This window comes from Neurospora tetrasperma, assembly GCF_000213175.1.
Source record: "Neurospora tetrasperma FGSC 2508 unplaced genomic scaffold NEUTE1scaffold_2, whole genome shotgun sequence".
In the NCBI taxonomy this organism is placed as follows: Eukaryota; Fungi; Ascomycota; class Sordariomycetes; order Sordariales; family Sordariaceae; genus Neurospora; species Neurospora tetrasperma.
Window position 1 is genome coordinate 5,096,004 of NW_009799100.1, and position 18,292 is coordinate 5,114,295.

Genomic DNA, 18,292 nt, shown 5'->3' on the forward strand with positions numbered 1-18,292 from the left:
TAGAAGGAACCTTTATAAGACCCTCTATTTTACTAATAAATACTATAATATTAATAATTATATATAATTTACTAGACTTCGAGTTCTTTAATTCTAGAAGCTTCGAGGTTGCTAAAGCGTTTTAAATTATTGAATTCCTATTGGAGTTTCTCAGTACGATCTATATATTTAATAGTATCCGTATTTAAATTAAATTTTATAGCATTAAATAGATCGGTATAAATAATAGGCTCGGCATATTCAATAGTACTAAATAACTATTCTTCTTTAATAATAGGGGCGAATAGAATTCGGGCCGGATTATTAGAAATAAGCGGAGTATAAGTACGTAATTAAATACTAGGAATAAGTAGGGTAACCCCTCTATAGGAATTCTCTTTATTTTTAAAATCCTATTTTTCTTATTTAAATTGCTTATACTAATCGTATTTATCAAAAGTTATATAATTATTAGTAGGTCTATTATTGTAATCTACTATATAAATAGTACGGAGAGGTTTATTATTAATAATAGTAATAAAGGTAATAGTGCAATTATAATCGATTTCGATATTATTAATATCTTTACCCTTACTTTTACTAACGAAGTTAGTAGAATAAGTAAAAACGGACTTCTACCCATTAATTCAATAATTATTACTCTACTTATTACCTCTACTATAGTAATTACGAACGAAATATCCTAACTTATTATATTTAAAATACTTATTATCCTTATTAGGTTTTAATTCGCCATTAGGCTTACGCTAATTGCGGTTACAATTATCGACCGCGTTTACGTCTATCGGGCCGGCGTATATACTATATATAATACTATAACTACAATTATTATAACTATTACCGCCGTACTAATACTTATAACCGGTATTAGCGTATAGGCAGCTATTGCCCGACCCCTTTTCGTATTTATATTCGAAGAGCCAATTATTAATAATAATAGTTTTATTTATATATTTATTAAAGCTTCTAATTTTATAATCGATCTTAATAAGTTCGTCCTTAATATTACTCTTTAGACTTTAATAGAACTAGTATTTAAGACCTTTATTATTCTAATTAACGCAGAATATAAATTATTTGAATTCGGCTATATATAAAATAGCCGATTTAATTTAGCGAAGTTTATTTAATTTAATCTCAATTTAACGGACCTTATTAGCGAAATTAAAGACTTAATTAATAGCGCTTTCGAAATAATTAAAATTACTAAAAATTTAGATAGTCTTAGAATATATATCGGGCTAACTATACCTAAAGTAATTAATTTAAATAAATTAGAACTACTTAAAAGCTTTACCGGTTAAAAAGGAGGCGGCGTATAAAACTATTTAAATTAGGTCTTTAATATTAAAAAACTTTAGGTTAGTACGAATTTGAGTAAAGAATCCCTAAAAGTCTTCTTTCCTAGTACTATCGAACTTAGGAGGAGGATTGAATTTAATTTTAGGAAGCGGGGGATTGCTATAGACCGTATAATCGGATAGGACCCTTACGCTTAATTTATTAATAATTTCGCAGAATTCAACCGAAATAGTATTTTTAATAATAGTAGGAATAAATTTAGCTAACTTTTTACTTTAAATATCGAAGTAACACGTAGCGTCCTATTTAATACGAAGCTTAGTAGTTGTAATTTTATATCCATCGTTATCTTTAATACTAATTATAGAATCTGTTCTAGGGCCGGGGTTTCTAGCCGCAGTACCCGGAAAATTAGTTTTAACGGGTCCTCCGGTAGCGGGGTTACTAATCGGATTTCTAAATATAATAGTAAGAGGTTAGGGAGAGTAAAGAAACTTTAGTAAACTTTAATTAAAGAAATTTAAGTACAATAATAGATCCTAAAATACTAATATATAAATTGAGGAATAAGTAACGTATAACGAACCGTTATAAGTATAGGAGTATATCGCTAGGATAAATAATAAGTAACGGTAGTAATAGCCAAAAGGTATTGATCGATTGTAGAAGCTATTGCTTACTGAAGAACCTAATATACTAGGAAGCCCGGGAGGGCTTCCTTATATATCAGGTCTTCAGCCGGACCCGTGGACCCGAATTTCCACCTCGGGTCCCGGTTTGGACCCGGCCTTCAAGACCGGTCCTTCGGGTCCTGTCTTCGGGTCCTACCTTATTGGTTGGTTTTATCTAGATACATGATTGGATCGTAACACCCAGCGGCTTCCATCTCTATACAGAGAACATGACCACCAAATTCAGCGTTAAGCTTATCCCGAGAGAGGGCGTTCTTGATGACTTGATTCCCCGAGACTATCAATCCGTAGTGAATTTGTATCGGTTCTTCACGTGGCTTTCTCTTGATGATCTTGGCAGGATCACAGAAGCGACAGTCACCATCGTCTTCCTCGTCGTCAAGCACATCAGATTCCACGCCTAAAGCGCAGAACTTATCCGAGTCATCTGGGCCAGGTTGAGCAGGCTGAGTGTGCGGGATTGATTGCGGTTGCGAGATGTTGTGATTCCATGACCAGAGGACAAGGAGTTGGAGTAGGAATTCGAGAATCGAAAAGACTTTGAGTAAGAGCAGTCGCGGGTAAAGCCGTGATTCATCGTTGTGTGTGTGGTGGAGGTATTGAGACTGAAATAGTACGTCCTTCAGAGCGTCTGACCTCAGATACCTTGAAGCCATCATCGGCGAATGACACTCTAGCTGTTCAAGAAATTTACGGATTCGGGATTGCCCCAGCTCATGTTGTGCTTTGAGATGGTTCACCGCTATCAACAGAAGATGAAGTGGTCTGTTCAATGAGCCAGTCCGTTCGAAGGATTCGTCACCCGCTCTTGGCCCCTGTATTGTCTTTCCCATGTCCCACTGAACCACGCCATGATAATGACTTGATGGTACGGAGACAACAACGTCTCCCAGACGGACTTTGGGCGGCATGCCTCCACCAACACCGACCATTAACCCGAAGCGGATAGAGGGAAATGTAGAGAGCATTCGCTCCACAACGGTGGTTGCTGCAGTTGTGCCAATTTCTCCCATCGGGAGACAAGTAATGACAATGTTATGTTCCGCAATCGACCCGAGGGTGTATGAATTGGTGTCGTTAGATCTTTGCGCGAGAGGACCATGTTCGACGTCTAATATGGCCATTGCTGCTGCCCTTTCGTGGGCGAGTGCGCACACCCATCCTATGGTGTAATCGCTATGGGACCTGGGATTGTCGATCCGTCCGGTCGCCATTTCGTGGAAGGCCGGTCGGCCGGAAGCGGGAGCGTGTTGAAGACGTAGATGAGGGAATGGCCAAGAGGGAATACAAAAGTGATGATAGTTGAGGATCTAAGAGCGTGAAGGAGTCTGAAAGAAAGACTTCTCAGAATCGGCAGAGGTGATGAACTGAGAACGTAACTGGAAAAGGCTCAGAGACTTCTGGAGAAGTGAGGCTCTAGCAAAAAAGAGTAGGTGTATCAGCTAATGCACAGCCATCAAAAAGCCATCGCCACGCCGTAACCAAATTCGAGAGGGTGCATACCTTGGTTGCGAGCTGCTGTCCATTCACCTCCATTCAAGGCAACCCGGCACGAATCGTTGGTGAAGCTGTCAAGTTGCTCTATGGTCGAAAGCATTAGGGAACCTTCAGCTCGCGCAGCCTGATGGAGCCCAAAGTCTGCATCTGCACAGCCATGGCTTCTAGTTCTCATCGGCACTAGATAAGCGGGCAGTGGAGGGTTCCCATTGGATACTGCCGAGGGCTGTGTCGTGGGATGAAGAAGTGAGAATGCCACGATATCGCGCTGGTAGAGCGAATCATAACAAGCCGAAAGCTTTGATGATGTAAGGTAGGTATTGACTCGAGCAGTGTATCTTGCATGCTGATGAGCAATAGTTGGGCAAGGAACGAAGTGGTCAACTTTCAGGGTGTAGAAAAGTGGAAAAACCGGCGCTGGTGTGAAGTTGCGAGACTGGCGATGACAGTGCCTACCCACCTACCTTATGCAATCTGATCAGCAACTGCCTTAAAGGGTCAGGTATGTACTTTCGGAGATCGGGGGTCTTCAGTTCATACCGCGTTTCTACCCACCGCTCGAAGGAGCGATGAAAAACTCGGAGACTTCTCTCCGTATCACTCAGAGCTGGAAAGTGAGCACAGCCCATTGTCCAGGCAGGACACTTGACGAAGAGACGAAACCCAAGAGGAAAGCGCATCTTGAAGAACTGGACTGCACCCAAATCAAAAGCACCCCGGCCGTGACTGGCACCTGACGCCCCCTTCCCCGCCATTCGTCGTTGGTTGAAAAGGCAAGAGAGATGTGTAGCAGAGAAAATCAACAAGGAGGAAACTTCATTTTAGACTCAGACATCTTCCTTCCCGGCCTTTCGCCGTGGAAAGAACTCGTCTGTTTGAGATAATGGAAACTCAAGAACGGGAGGAGATGGGAATCAGGAAGCGAGAAAAAACTTAGCGGATGATATACCTCTAGCTGTTCTTCAAGTGTTCGTTATGTCTTCCTCACACCCATCTAGTAACACAGGATCGATATCAAAGATAAAAGGGGCCACCTCCTTATGTGACGACCCGAGTGGTCCTTTGCGAGGAGTCCCGCAATAATGTGAAATGCAAGCGAGCCAGCCCCTCTTCCGAGAAAAGGCCACTGCCCTGGTATTTTCGTTCCTCCTTCCTCAACCGTCACCTCAGCCGTCCCATCACCCGGCCGTTCACCTATCCATTCCACAAGGCGCAAGCCACCTAATAACATGAACATGTAAACATGATCTCGATGTTGACCGTCTTGCCAGTCCGGCTTCGCTCTCATCTAGGTGAAACAAAACGTCGTTGAGAGGTAGTTTGCAAATCTCTTACTCATCGGAAAGCTCCTTCTGTATAAGATCCATAAGATCTTTGAAGGCAGTAGCGTTGGCCTCGCTCAGCTGTAGGCAATCATTGTCAGCAGCTTGAGACGATTTCGGGAAGACGATCAGACATACCTTCACCTGCACCTGTCTCGGCTCCGTGCCCTCAAATGCCGTAAACAGGACATATGCCGCCTTCAGCTTCTTAGTCACGGCGAACGTCATGGCCGGTACGATGGCCGTGTTGAGAATGACACGGAGGGTGTGGTCTTGGCGCATGACGAGACGGACACTCTTCCGGCCGCCACCGCTGCCCGCCTCTCCGTCACCGCTGTCCTCCACCAGTGCCGAGGCGTCAAAGGAAGTCGCGTCCCAGTTGCCGTTGTGATCTCGCTTGACGCTCGCTTTGGGCACATTGACCTTGAGCATGCCAGCTCCCCTCTCCTTCCAGCCGACACCCTTCTCCATAACGAAGATCTTGGCGCGCACCGCTAGTAGCGTGGCGTCCTCACCCTCGCCGTCATCGACAACGACTGATCATAGGTTAGCATTGCCGCATAGGACAAAGCGACGTAGGAATCCCAGGTCACGGAAACTTACCCTTGCGCAGCTTCAACTTTTTCTCTTCCTCCGCCGCAGTCCTAGCCTCGTCATTCTCACCCTCCTTGTCCTCATTTGCCCCCGTGTCCTCTTTCTCGTTACCGCCCTCCTCTTCACTCTCCTCCGCGTCGCTCTCTGGCGCACCAAAAGGTTTGGCAGGCTTGCTGCTCATCAAAGTCTCACCGGGCTTACCACCGAAACTTGTAAGCTTAGCTCCACCCAGCGCGCTGCCTCCAAAGCCGCTAGAAAACCCGCCACCAAACACAGAGCCGGAGCTGGCGCTGTTAAAGCCAGCAAATGGCGAAGGTGCCGCAGCGGAGCTGCCGAAGCTAAGTTTGGGCGGCGTGGGAGCCGCTGCTGTGGTGGAAGCGCTGAGAGTGCCAAAGGGAGAGGCAGATCCGGAGTTTGTAGAGCCGAAAAGACTGGGGGCTGCCGAGGCGCCTAGGGCGCCAAAGGGAGAGGTTGTAGAGCTGGCAAGCTTGGCGAAACCGGACTGGGCAAAGGCGGAGGATGATGTCTGGGGCTTCTCTTCGCTCGTGGGCTTAATTTCTGCTGCTGACTCGGCGGGCTTCGAAGGAATCTCGGTGGTGGGTGTCTCGACGGATACTGAGGAAGTAGTCTCCTGGTGACCACAGGGTTAGTCGAGAGCCCCAAATAGCATGTGTCGACAAAAATGTCCCACCTTTACTCCATCGTCCGACGCGGATGCCTCGTCACGGGCGCGCTTCTTCTCCGGCTCGGACCTGTCTGTCCTACTTTGGGTCGCGGTGGGCTTGGCCTCCTCTGTGGAAGGCTGGTCCCCGGATTGAGCGTCGATGGCGTCCTTGCTCTCTTCAAGCTCGTCGTGTGCTCGCTTCTTCTTGGGAGACGAAACCTGCTCCTTCATTTCGGTGTCCTTATCGTCACCAATTGCAGGCTCTGGGGTGGCCTTCCTTGAGCCGGCTGTAGGGGTGCCATTGTCTGATCCGCTATCTTGGGCTGCGGCGGCGCTTTGCTCGGAGATGGATGTGTGCTTGAGTTCGCGGCGGGCGGCCGTGGTCTCGGCGTCTTCCTTAGTGACTGGCGCGACGACGGGGTCCGCGGTGTCGGTTTGTTGGTTTTGCGTCGGGTCGGCCATGATGTCAGAGGGTCTGATGGATCGCGAGATTGGTGATGTGGTTGTCAAGTGAGGAGGACCAATCGCCAAGCACACGATTGGTGTTGCAGAGCGTACCGGGCGGGCTTGACGCGGGCAGTAGAGATCAGATACAACAGAGTAGCAAGGGACAGAAATGAAAAGGTCTCTGTTCAGTTTCGAAAGAGTTTAGCAATAAGTACCAGACAAGAGCAAGAGCAGCGGAAGAAAAGTGGCAGAGACGGAGTTTGGTGCCAAGCGCATCTGAAATCGAACGTCTTCTCGAAAATGGGGTTAACCCAGGCTCAGCGGGGGCGGGTGGGTGGAAGTGGAAGTGGAGATTACCTACTTACCTACCTAGCACAGGGCGAGGCGGGCAGTTGGGGCCCTCCGCGCGCTTCGCTACAGTGGTTGGTCACAATGTTTAATTCCCGTCCACAACGGGCAGCTATGGAAGTTGTGACGGGTTCGGATTGGACTTGCGCAACTAATACAACCTGGAACCTGACTGGGAGCTCAACCTGGTAGAGGTACCAAAGTTGAACGGAAATCGTCAACATTCTCCATCACAATGATGGGCATGCTGCTCCAATACCTACATTGTCGACTTTCACAGGCAACACTTCTTCGCTTCGCTACTAGGTGAATAAGCAGGGATTTGGACAATCCAACGTGGTCGCAAGGCCATCAAGCTTCCTGTCGTCAACCCGTTTCGTGACCAAAGAATGTTTCGATCCATCGCCACCACGGTCTCGAGTTAAGCCGTGGTAGAGCAGGATGGAATAGCTATTGTTGGGTGGAAACAGAAGCATCACCAAGTGGTCCAGTCAGAACTCAACCTCAATGCAAGCATCACTCTGCGTTGAGCGGAAACGCGGTGCGCCTCGGCACCTGCCACACAGCTGCGGGGAACCCTCTATCACGTCAGTCAGTGCAGTGACACCGGACATTGACAGGGCAGAAGGATCCAATTATCATAACAGCACTCTCGTCCTAGTCAACATAGTTGAGACTGACATTACTTGGGTATACTCCTACTATGTAGCTGATCTTGAGTTCTAGACAATTTCCTGGATAGAAATATCCAAATGAAACCCTAGCCACTGTCTTTTCGAATTGTCGTAATCCCCATCACAGTCTTGCAACTGTCTCTCCTAACTACAACGACCGGTATCGTATTGCAAAGATCTCATCAATTTTGTCATGGACGAGGCACTGTACCTGAGATGGGATGCTAAGAGCCATTCCTCGATCCCTTCTATCACAAGGGAAAGCCCGACAGCTTTACAAAAACTACAATATATTCGATTAATTCGGTGAGGTGGCAGAAGGAAACATCTCGATTTTCCAGTCCATGAATCAAACAGGGTAACCACAAAAGAACCGTCTCTGAGACGACGATTCTCGTCCATTCTAGCCATCTCGGAATAGCGCCAAGCACCGGACCAAATATTGACTTCCGGATCACAGGTTACCACAGCAACCGCGTACGCTGGTGGGTCAAGACACGTTTGGAATTGAAAGCCGCGACACAAGTCATGCATATGTATATACCCTTCTGGAAGATGAAGCAGCACCGACCTCACGTTGCTGCACATGAGAAGCGCATCGGTAAATGTCCTATCCGCACAAGCATTTCCCCAGCACTTATTACAGTCATTAAGCATTAAGGTAGATACCCCAACCCATCAATACCCTCGAAGAATCCCGCGACCCAAGAAAGCGCCTCTTTGTTACCTTCGACTTCTCAGATATTCCTCATACCGAGGTGGTAACAACCCTTCGTCATCAACAACACCCCTCAGCCCTACCACTTCACCATAACTCGGCGGTGGAGGCGTCCCAGGTGACTGTCGCCTGGCATTTACCGGCGGAGCCGCCTGAGGCCTTGGAGCCGCTTCTTGCCTCGCCCCAGCCCGAATCATATCCTCCACCAGATTCGCAGCCCTCATGAACGAGGCCAGCTCACCGCCAATGGACAAATCATCATCGCTATCCTCTCCACCGCTGTCTTCGCCACTGCTCTCCCCAACTTCATCACCGCGCTCCTTCTCCCGCTCGTCTTCCGAGTCAACCAACGTTTCCTTCTCATCCCAAACCCTCTCATCATCATCAACAACGACATGCTCAACAGGCTCATGTATCGTCTGGAGTTCCGACCCAGGTTCATACCTCAACGCAAACCCATCCTCCGGCACCGCATGGTACTCGCAGTACCGCTGGTACTCCCTTTCTGATAACCTCTTTTTCTCCTGTTTCTCCTGTTTCTCCTGTTTCTCCTGTTTCTCCTGTTCCTCCATACACAGCTCTGACATCCCCTCATTCTTCTCCTCCAACGACCCCCTCTTCTCCGCCATTTCATCATTATCACCCTCACCTTTAAATTCCCCAGTCCCGATCACAGTCCCAGATTCATCTCCAGCTTGCAGCTGAGCAAAGTACTTAGTCTTGCACTCTCCACAGCTTTCATCACTGCCGTAAAACCCGGGACAAAGCGATTCTATCACTACCTCGGGCTCTCCCGCTCCGCTTCCTTGGGCCAACCTTTTTCTTCGGCTGCGTTGCCGATGGAGGGAGTGAAAGATACAGGCCAATATGAGGAGGGAGAGAAAGATGATGTAGGCGGCGAGGCGGATGGGCGAGAGATTGATCAGGTGCGCGTAAACAGAGGCGCGGAGGGAAGATGGGCGGGAATTCAGGGTCGTTTGGTGGGCTGATCTGGAGGTTAAGTCCAAGAGCAAATCTGGGAATGGCAGACGAGCTGGTTTAGCTGGTCGATGATGTGGGAGTTCCCATGGCGGATGAGCAGACGGGCCGGGGGTGCTGGTGTTGTTTTCTCTCGGCGGGAGGTTTGCGCAAAGCGTTTCAAAGTGCTGTCTGCTCTCCTCGTAGTACTTCCTGTTCATGACCACCGGCTTTTGCGCATAGCCATGACCAACCACACCGGCAGTGTCTTTCTCCTCAGCAGCAGCAGCAGCAGCAGCGATACTCCTCCGATACTCCAAACACTCCACCTCCCTCTCAAACTCCTTCCTCTCCCTCTTCAACCTCTCCTCCCTACTTTCTCCTTTTCCCTCCATCTTCCCCACCGTATTCGTCTCTGTGTCTCCCCCCTCATCATCATCATCTTCATCATCAAAAACAACCTCCCACCCCCCCGTCTTCTTCCCTCTAACATCTCGAATCCTCGCATCAACACACCACCCTGCCACTCCAAACGCCCAGACTGGTTCCTCTTGTCTGAACCAGATCGTACAACTCAACTCGTCTTTCACCGGCTGTCCATCGACGGCTTGCAAAGTGAGGGTAACGGATTGTGATCGTTGGGCTTTTGCATCAACCCCCTTGTTGTTGTTTTCAGGGTTATCGTCAGAGACGGAATAGTCGCCGTCGTCGTCGTCGACGTCAGCAGAAGAGCCGCCGCCAGGGAAGCAACGCGATTCCCAAGTAAGATCCACCTTGATATCATTATCCAGCACAAACGACCCGTCTTCGTTCGGTGGAGAAAGCAAAGGTTGGTTGTTGATGGTGATGTTGGGGGAGGCGCAACTGTCATGGCTACCGATGGGGAGATTGGTGACAGAGGGGTTGACATCGAGGCGGAAACCCTGTGTTGATCACCTCTAATCAGCCAAACACGCATGGAGCTAAAAAGAAAAGAAAAAAGTTGAGGGATGGGATGGAGAAGAAGCGGTAAAGCATGTAAACAAAAAGAAAGGTAAACAAAATGAAATACAACATACCAGATCTTGACCGTAGACATAAGATCGCGGAGTGGGGTGCATAAACTGTATATATAGCGACTGCGGGTTGGGAACAGCTGGTGCTACTGCTACTGGGGCGACATCTAAAGGGTGATCAGTGAGTCAATCCATCGTACCAATCAATACCACTCAATTGAATTCAAATGTTGGTAAAGTATTGCATACCCTCTAATCCCAAGACAACATTCCCCCAAGCCAGCGCGAACAACGCCGCCGTGTGTTTTGAGCCGTGCATCGCTTTGGTGATGCTACGGCCGAGTGTCCAACGCCGAAGGTCCCGCTCGGGTGTAGTCGCGAACTGCACTGAGGTCCAGTGGTGTTTGGTTGGTACGGTGGCCTAAATCCCCTTGATTGACCCGGTTGGCCTTGACCTTGACCCCGGCGCGGCGCGGCGCGGAACGCTGTGAATGAATGGTACGAGACGTCTTCCGCCAATGTACCGATTGCCGTGCCGTGCGACACGGAACCGAACCGATTAGATGCCTGGGTCCCGGATGTCGTAGGCTCGTAGGGTAGGTACGTAGGCTCGTAGGGTAGGCAGGTGAGAATAGGCTCCCAACGAACCGAACGACGACGACGACGGGAACCTAATGGAAGTGGCGATGCACCGTCCGTCCGTCTCCAGGTTCTCCAGTAGTACCGTGTATCGTGGGGTGTTGTTTGTTGGCCTGGTCAAGTCCAGTCCAGTCCAGCGTCGTCGTCACCTGGTGGAAAGTGGAATCCTCAAAGTCATGAGAACCAACAAAAGGTTGCCTGGCCTCTCTTGTCTGAATTACAAGTAGAAGTGTAGTCCAAGTAAAAAGATAAAAAGATAAAAAGGACAGATGGCCCCCCGCTCCTCTTCAGACAAGACAACACGGTTTTCTCAACACTACCTACCCTACCCTCTCTGAAGAAAACAACACGATAATCCCTACCATGAACCCCTCATGATCACCAGGCAGCCGTTTAGTTCACCGAGAGGCCGCCGGGCTGATTTAAGTAACCAACCAATCAGCTTACACGGAACCACAAGCGACGACCAGGAACAGAACTAAACCAAGCCAAGCCAACCAAGCCTACCGAGAATACCGGGGGAAAAAAAGCAAAAAGTGGGAAGCTTACGACGGCGTCGCTTAACTCGCTTAGCTTAGCTCGGTCTGGGGGAGGGGTTTCAGTTGAGGAAGAAGGTGAGGTGAGGTGAGGGGCACGCCACATACTAAAAGATGACAGCATCACTTTTGTTTCTGACAAGGTAAGTACTGCAAGGTTAAATGTAAGGTTGGCTGTAAAGACTGAGAGGTGGGTTAGGTGGGTAGGTAGTTTGTGGTACAATCGATCATCTTGAAATGTTATCTATATAAGTCTCCCAATGGCATTTTGTCCAAGTAACTGGTTTTGAAGTATTGACGCAGTGGAAAAGATACTTTCTATTGTAAGGAGATATGCACCGCAGGACGAACAATGGTTTGCCTAAGAATATAAGTGATACCATCCGTCTCTTTGGGTCAAAGTGATGTCAGGAAATGAGGAAACCGGCTGAGATGACCAAGGTGGGAGAAAGACAAAATCATCGCAAGCAAGGCTGGAAAGCAGCGACCAAACAAGCAGATAACGAGCACCAGAGCAGAAACAAAGAAACAACACATATGATATACAAGCCCTGGAACGTCATTTTGCACTTTTTGTGCAATTGTTGCTCTGTAACGCAACCTCTTCTCATCCGTTTGATCCAGTTAACTTCCCAGTCTCATTGATCTGTCTAGTGGCCTTGAGAACCATATTTGGTTTATTCACCAAAAGCCTGAAAGCCCAATCATGATGAACCAACGATCCATGTGTCTGTTCCCTTTGCCTTCGTTGTATGTGTATTTAAGCCAACTCTTCAATACACAATTGTACAATCGAGCCACCCACAATTCAACATGCCATGACCGCTCCTACCAGGCTCAGCGTCTGCGCTCCCTATCCCGATCCGCTCCGGAGCCAGAACCGGAAGAACCACGGCCGAAGTGGTCCCTAAGCCACCCTAGCGCGCCATTACCAGAACTCGAACTCTGCTGCTGCTGCTGCTGCTGCTGCTGTTGGTTTTGCTGTTGCTGTCCGTCTCGATCCCGTGAATTTCCCTCCCCGTTGTTACTGTTATTGCGTCCCCACAAGTTGTTCAATCCACCGCTGTACCTGCTGCTAATGTTGCTCTGAGAATTGCTGCTCGTATTCGGCTGCCAGGCCGTCGAGGTGCCCCTATCCCTTGGTGGCGACGGGTCCCTATCGCGCGATCGCATGTCGAAACGTGAGTTCTCACGGCTGGGAGGCGAGTGTGAAGTTCGGCGGGAGATTCCCTCGGATTGAGAGTCGGCACGCCTAACACCGGCCACGTTACGGATCCTTTCGAGGCGCTCTTCTCTCTCTTGCTCGCTGCGCCGAAGTCGCTCTCTGGCCGATTGGGCTTGTGATCCAAAGGGGTTAAGTGATTCAAAGGGGTTTCTTCCTGGTGCGGATGTAGACGCGAAGGCTGATGCAGAGCTGGTACTGGCTTCTTGGCGTGATGCGGACGGTTGGCTGTTATTGTTATTGTTGTTGTTGCTGTTGCTCCCGGATGGGTTGTTGCCCTCGATCGGCATTCGGCAGATAGGGCACGTGTTGTGCTCCTTAAGCCATAAAGTGACGCATTCCCCGTGGAACCAATGCTTACACGGTAGCACCGTGACCTCTTCGCCCTTGTACATGTCGTCGATGCAAATGGTACATTCGGCTTTACCCTCGGGGCCAATCATCTGCTCGTCGAGGATCTTTTTGGGTAATTTCTCAATAGCGGCTTGCGTTGCTGGAGGAGCCGCATTGGACTGCGGGTTAGCTTCCATGAGGGTCGTTATGATGCGGTCGAGTGCCTCCTGGGTATACACGGCATCGCCATGGACTGCCGCCTGTGGGTTCAGCAATGTAGCGATAAAGTCCTGCAGGCCAGTGGCAAACCCAAGAGGAGGCCCTCGTGGACCACTGCCCTGGCCCTGGCCGCCACCGGGGTCTTCTGCGCCCGGCGGCGGGATGTTGCCAAAGAGACCCCTAAACAGACTGCCATCACCGTTCGAGTTAGCCCTCCTATTAGTCACAACAATGATTGTGTGTCTGCGAATTCCAGGGAAACCATTGCCATGTCGCGAGCGAACATACGTGTCAAAAGCGGGCACTTCCGGCCCGTCTCCCGCTGGGCCTCCTGTAGTTGTCGTGGTCGTGAAGGTAAAGCTAGCCATGCCGTCTCCTGCTCTGGTAAAGGTTGTACGCTGTATCCGCGGCTGTGTCCCAAAGGCGTTTTCTCCTTGCTGTCCCGGCCTTGCGCCGCTTAACTCGACAAACATATCGGCGAATCGCGACAAAACGGCCTCGCCAGGATCATCTGGACGGGCACGCGGCCGGTCCGGACTGCTATCAAGATCCTCAAGACCGTTCCCACTTGAACGGTTGAAGGGACTATCTGGTGATTGGTACACCGATCGTCGCATGAAGAAGGACCCGGGGCCACGCTCGAGAAACTGCTCTATGTCATCTTCCTCTGGGTCCGAGTCTGAACGGTGACCTTGTTGTTGAACACCTGGTCGGGGATCGTTGTCAGGTTCGACCTGTACAAAGGTTAGCGTGGCGATAGCTGGACGGTAGATGGGAGAACCTACAATCTGGACGAAATCATTGTGACACCTGGGGCATTCTAGGTCCAGATGGGGGTAGTCGTCGCGATACCACTCGTTTTCACAGCCATAGCAGTAGACGACTTCTCTACCCGTCGTCGCATCGAGATGCCTCGGGGGAAATCCGGGAGAGGCCATCGCCGTCGGTCGGCCCAGCAGCCTTTGGGTTGCGTTGTAAGCAGCAAAGGCGGCGAGCCCTAACTGGACGGTGAGGCCGATGGTTTGAAGCGCTCCTCGCAAGGCCAGTTTGATGTTTGATATCGGGGTCGGCGAGTGTTTCGAATGACGGAGAGGAGATCTCCGAGGATTATACAGTTGGCTTCGGAATTCAAGAAGCCCGCGCGTGATATGGCGAGGATACTAATTGTAGGTGGAGGTCTGGTACTTGAAGTACTGGTCTAGGTGATGTAGGTTGTTGGAGTGAAGTGAAGTGGCTGCCCCACTATGATGGAGTCGACGTTCTTGATGCAGCTGCTGTGATCTACAGCGTTGGCGTCCTACTCGAGGATTCGCAGCGGCGACGGCATCAACGGGATGGAGCAGTCGCGCGGCACAACTTTAATGGACAGATATCGGATCTTGCGCGTTGTCAAGGGGAATCTTGTGCCGTTCGAGGCCGTCGGCTCTTTTGTGGCGAGGATTCTATTGTTGGGAGAAAACTGAAGGAAATGGATGGCACAAGGTCGGTTTGTTGGAGAAGGTTCAGCCGTTTGCTAGATCGATGTAGGTGTCTGTACCTGCCTTGCGCTGAGGTAGGATCCGACCGAGCAATAAAAGAGGGAGTGAACGGTGCCTTGACTGGATGACAGCCATCCCATTGGACCCTGGGAATCGCTGTAACCGCTGTATTTGGTTAGGCCTCGGAAAGTCGGCGCAGGCCATGCGTCACAGCGTTACCTCTGCGTACGGTAATTTGAGTCCAGGATGTATAATGGATCCTGGTAATTACCTAATTGTTCTTTTCCCTTCTTATACTCGCCACGGGTCATTATGGCCCTCACTTTTTTCGTCCCTTTGTATGGTTGACTGATGTATCTGTCCGACGTTGATGCTGAGACATACTGGATGTATTACAATGTTGCAAGTAGGTAGTCCTTTTCCATACTCATCCACGACCCGTGAATCATGAATCGGATGGGGTTCAAGGTTGAATATGGGCAATGTTTCATGTCACATTGATACTGCATTTCTTAACGGCCTGATGAGGGGAAGAACTTAAGTCTGCCCTGGGCTTCAATAGGTGCAGCACTGAGAATCCCAAAGGACCCGATCTAGCATGTCGCAGGTCGTTAACGGGAGTGGTGAGCCAATGTGTCGGCGTCGAGCTGCAGCCTGACCCTGAGACAAATGGTCCCGCATGCACGAAAGTGGGCTATGACCGGGGCAAGGCACGGCAAGGCACACATCTTTGAGGAGCAACAATGGTAGGGTACGGTATTGGGTGTATGTATCGATATATCGTTTAGCAACACGCTTGATACCTCTAACGCTACAACATGGTTTTTGGAATGATAATGTGATACCAAGGATTTCCAACATGAACAAAGCGAGTGGTACAATAACACTGTCACGGGGTCTAAGCCTTCAAAGAGGAGCACCTCTGCGGTGACTGTTGTCACACCTGGCAGTTCTTCAAGGCTAGCGCCAAGAACTGACACGATGTCCTCAAGCATCTATTACCTGGGGCCGCTTCTAGATGCAGTAAACGGAGTCCACGCCGTCAAATGAAGCGAATGTATGGCGTGAGCCGAGTTCGATTCAAGAAAGAGCACCTCCAGAGATAGACTCTAATAAGCCAACACCCATCCAGGACAGATAGTTGGGAGAAGTGGGGATTTGAACCCAATCGCCCATGTGTTATAGACGGGAATGTCTGTAGTCCAGTTATCGGAAGTTTAAAGAAGGAAAAGAGGATTCAGCTCGTCAAATCATAGCCCATAATATACACACCGGAACCTGCTGTCCCATATCGTCATCAAGGAGCGGCCTCTTCTGCCTTTTCACCTTGTGCCATATGTCATCACCCATCAGGCGACCGGCTCACCCCCCTACCCATCACCTCTTGCGGCCCAAGTTCCTGAGCAAAACGCCTCCTATGACACCGGCGGCAACCGCCACACCACTAATGATGGCCACGCCCATCAAGCCCTCCTTGGTCACCTTGTCGTCAATCAGAGTCCGAAGGTTGGCGGCCTGGAGGTTTGCCGGCTCGTTTTCTAGGAGGGCGTCGTTGTATTTCCTCGCTTGCGCGTAGTTACCGAGCTTGTAGTTGCCGAGGGCGAGGTAGTATAGGCATTCGCGGCGGCGCTCGGGGGATGTTCGGAAGATTTCTGATAGCAGCATGACGCCGAGGTGTTGATCGGCTCGTACGTTGGACTTTACTAGGCCCTGTAGCATTTCGAAAGAAATATGTTTAGTGCATGTTTTTTTTTTCCGACGGGAATCAAGGGTGTTGGTTCGTACCCATGCGTAGTTGAACTTGGTCTGGACGCCGACCATCTCTCCCTCCTTCTCATATTGCGCCCGGAGAACATTGAGCTCGGCGGGGTTGAGCGGACTGCATCGGTATCGTCGTTGGTTAGATGACTCGGCGATCCTGGGGCGATTGTGCAACTCGGGGACTCACGTTTCCGCATCCACTGCATCTGTAACCACGGTTGTTAGCTACCTCTGCCAAGCTTGAAGAACAATAAAAACGAGTCCCATGAGCTGACCACCACCTACAGGGAAGTTGTGTCATTTTGGCAAGCTGGGGGTATTTGGTTGAAGAAACAAGAAAACTGGTATCCTGAATAGAGGTGGGTAGATGGTCGTAAATTGTGCGGCAGCGGGCGACTATGGTATCTCGGGTTTGTAGGTAGTAGGTAGTGGTGTGAGAGGTGGACAGCAAGGTTCTGGAATTACCAGGTTAATCATAGCTGAGTGCCGCCAGTAGTTTTATCGCGTGGCTGGAGCTCTGTTCAATGTGCCACCGATGACGAAGGACACTGGGGAAACCCACTGCAGCATGCCCGATCCTTGACCGGTGGTAGCCCGAGGTCCCCATGTAAATCTGCGATAAGATAAGGGAATGTCCTACTTCCTGTTGCGGCTCCTGTCCCGCTAGGTCCCGTCGTCGCCCAGGATGAATGGGTCCCGCTATTGTTTGGTTTGGGACTCGACAATTGCGACACAACAACAAACCATTCGCGACCTCGAGTTCGTTCGCGAACAAACACTTTTCTACAACAACAGAAAACGAGCACACTTTTACCGTCACGGAACTCATAAATTCAACTCGATCGCAGAAGCAAACATTTACATATACCCGAATTAAAACAGAACACCAACCTCAAGTCAAACTAAACCCGCCAAAATGCTTCTCGAAGAAGACCCCTCCACCGTAAGCTCCCCGTTCATTCTACATCACTTCGACCTACCAAAGAACCTCCCCCTCTTCATCTCCCTCTCTTCCCATCCCCCTTACCCACCCCTTCTTTTTTTTTCTCCATTCTACTCACCACTAACCCTGCCCTCAAGCTAATCGCCCACACAACCCAAAACTTCAACATCACGCCCGACCGGCACGCCGTCTCGCGCGTCGCCGAATCCTTGTCCACGCTGCAACAAGCGCGCGACCTCCGCCTACGCGAATCCGAAACCAACCTCAAGAAACTCGCGCGCACCCTCAACACTTTACAGTCCCAACACCAAGAAGTCACGTCCTCGCACAGTTCCGCCGAGCACGCCTCGTTGATCTCTCGTCTCGACACACAAAAGTTCCGCGTGGCGAAAAACGTGTCGGACCTAGAAATGGAGACGGAACGACTACAGACGCAGTTGGCGGAGTTGCAGGCGCGGTTGCAGGAGTTGGAGTTGCAGGGGGTTGATGGTGATGCTGGTGCTTCCACTAGTACAACAACGGGAGAAAATGGGAACGGCAGTGGGAATGGGGGCCAGGTCAGGAGCGTGGAGGATGAGGTGTTGTTGAGATTGAAGGTGTATAGGAGTTTGGGAATCGAGATTGAGAGGGAAGAGCAGGATGGGGAGTTTACGAGGGCGGTGGTGAGGAATGATAGGCGGGGGGATGTGTGCGTGGTTAATGTGGACCGGCATCGGTTTTCGAGGTTCTTTTATGCCAATTATTTTTGGCAGACGTTGTAGGGGCGGTCGCTAGGGGGTTAATGTGATGGCAGCTAAGCAATGGAAGGATGGGTTAGGTTGCGGTTTACGGATGGTTACGAAAGGGATATGATGCATGGATGGATGGGATCGGCGTCTGGAGGAGTTTGGGTGGGAATAATACCATGTCATTATTTTGTTGTTTTGAAACAGGTCGGATTTCTTAGCGTGA

General features: G+C 49.8%; 6 protein-coding genes across 6 annotated transcripts; 1 reads left to right on the top strand and 5 right to left on the bottom strand.

The window, feature by feature from the left end:
* Window positions 1–1,821: 1,821 nt before the first annotated feature.
* On the bottom strand, window positions 1,822–3,516 carry NEUTE1DRAFT_121573 (uncharacterized protein; the record flags this gene model as incomplete). Its single annotated transcript, XM_009851757.1, has 3 exons — window positions 1,822–2,365; window positions 2,735–3,410; window positions 3,498–3,516. The coding sequence occupies 2 exons, from the start codon at window positions 3,206–3,208 to the stop codon at window positions 2,132–2,134; spliced, it is 708 nt and encodes a 235-aa protein (XP_009850059.1).
* Window positions 3,517–4,406: 890 nt separating this feature from the next.
* Window positions 4,407–6,707, bottom strand: NEUTE1DRAFT_80310 (uncharacterized protein; the record flags this gene model as incomplete). Its single annotated transcript, XM_009851758.1, has 4 exons — window positions 4,407–4,894; window positions 4,952–5,349; window positions 5,417–6,038; window positions 6,099–6,707. 4 exons carry the CDS (start codon window positions 6,531–6,533, stop codon window positions 4,823–4,825), a joined length of 1,527 nt encoding a protein of 508 aa, XP_009850060.1.
* A 1,381-nt stretch (window positions 6,708–8,088) lies between these two features.
* NEUTE1DRAFT_61631 (uncharacterized protein) lies at window positions 8,089–10,529 on the bottom strand (the record flags this gene model as incomplete). The annotated part of the gene is made up of 3 exons (XM_009851759.1): window positions 8,089–10,138; window positions 10,274–10,377; window positions 10,460–10,529. 3 exons carry the CDS (start codon window positions 10,527–10,529, stop codon window positions 8,264–8,266), a joined length of 2,049 nt encoding a protein of 682 aa, XP_009850061.1.
* A 1,402-nt stretch (window positions 10,530–11,931) lies between these two features.
* NEUTE1DRAFT_145764 (uncharacterized protein) lies at window positions 11,932–14,108 on the bottom strand (the record flags this gene model as incomplete). The annotated part of the gene is made up of 2 exons (XM_009851760.1): window positions 11,932–13,893; window positions 13,945–14,108. The coding sequence occupies 2 exons, from the start codon at window positions 14,095–14,097 to the stop codon at window positions 12,223–12,225; spliced, it is 1,824 nt and encodes a 607-aa protein (XP_009850062.1).
* A 1,691-nt stretch (window positions 14,109–15,799) lies between these two features.
* On the bottom strand, window positions 15,800–16,772 carry NEUTE1DRAFT_80313 (uncharacterized protein; the record flags this gene model as incomplete). The annotated part of the gene is made up of 4 exons (XM_009851761.1): window positions 15,800–16,347; window positions 16,423–16,516; window positions 16,586–16,604; window positions 16,684–16,772. 4 exons carry the CDS (start codon window positions 16,697–16,699, stop codon window positions 16,015–16,017), a joined length of 462 nt encoding a protein of 153 aa, XP_009850063.1.
* A 542-nt stretch (window positions 16,773–17,314) lies between these two features.
* Window positions 17,315–18,208, top strand: NEUTE1DRAFT_145766 (uncharacterized protein; the record flags this gene model as incomplete). The annotated part of the gene is made up of 2 exons (XM_009851762.1): window positions 17,315–17,341; window positions 17,479–18,208. The coding sequence occupies 2 exons, from the start codon at window positions 17,315–17,317 to the stop codon at window positions 18,100–18,102; spliced, it is 651 nt and encodes a 216-aa protein (XP_009850064.1).
* Between the last annotated feature and the right edge of the window lie 84 nt (window positions 18,209–18,292).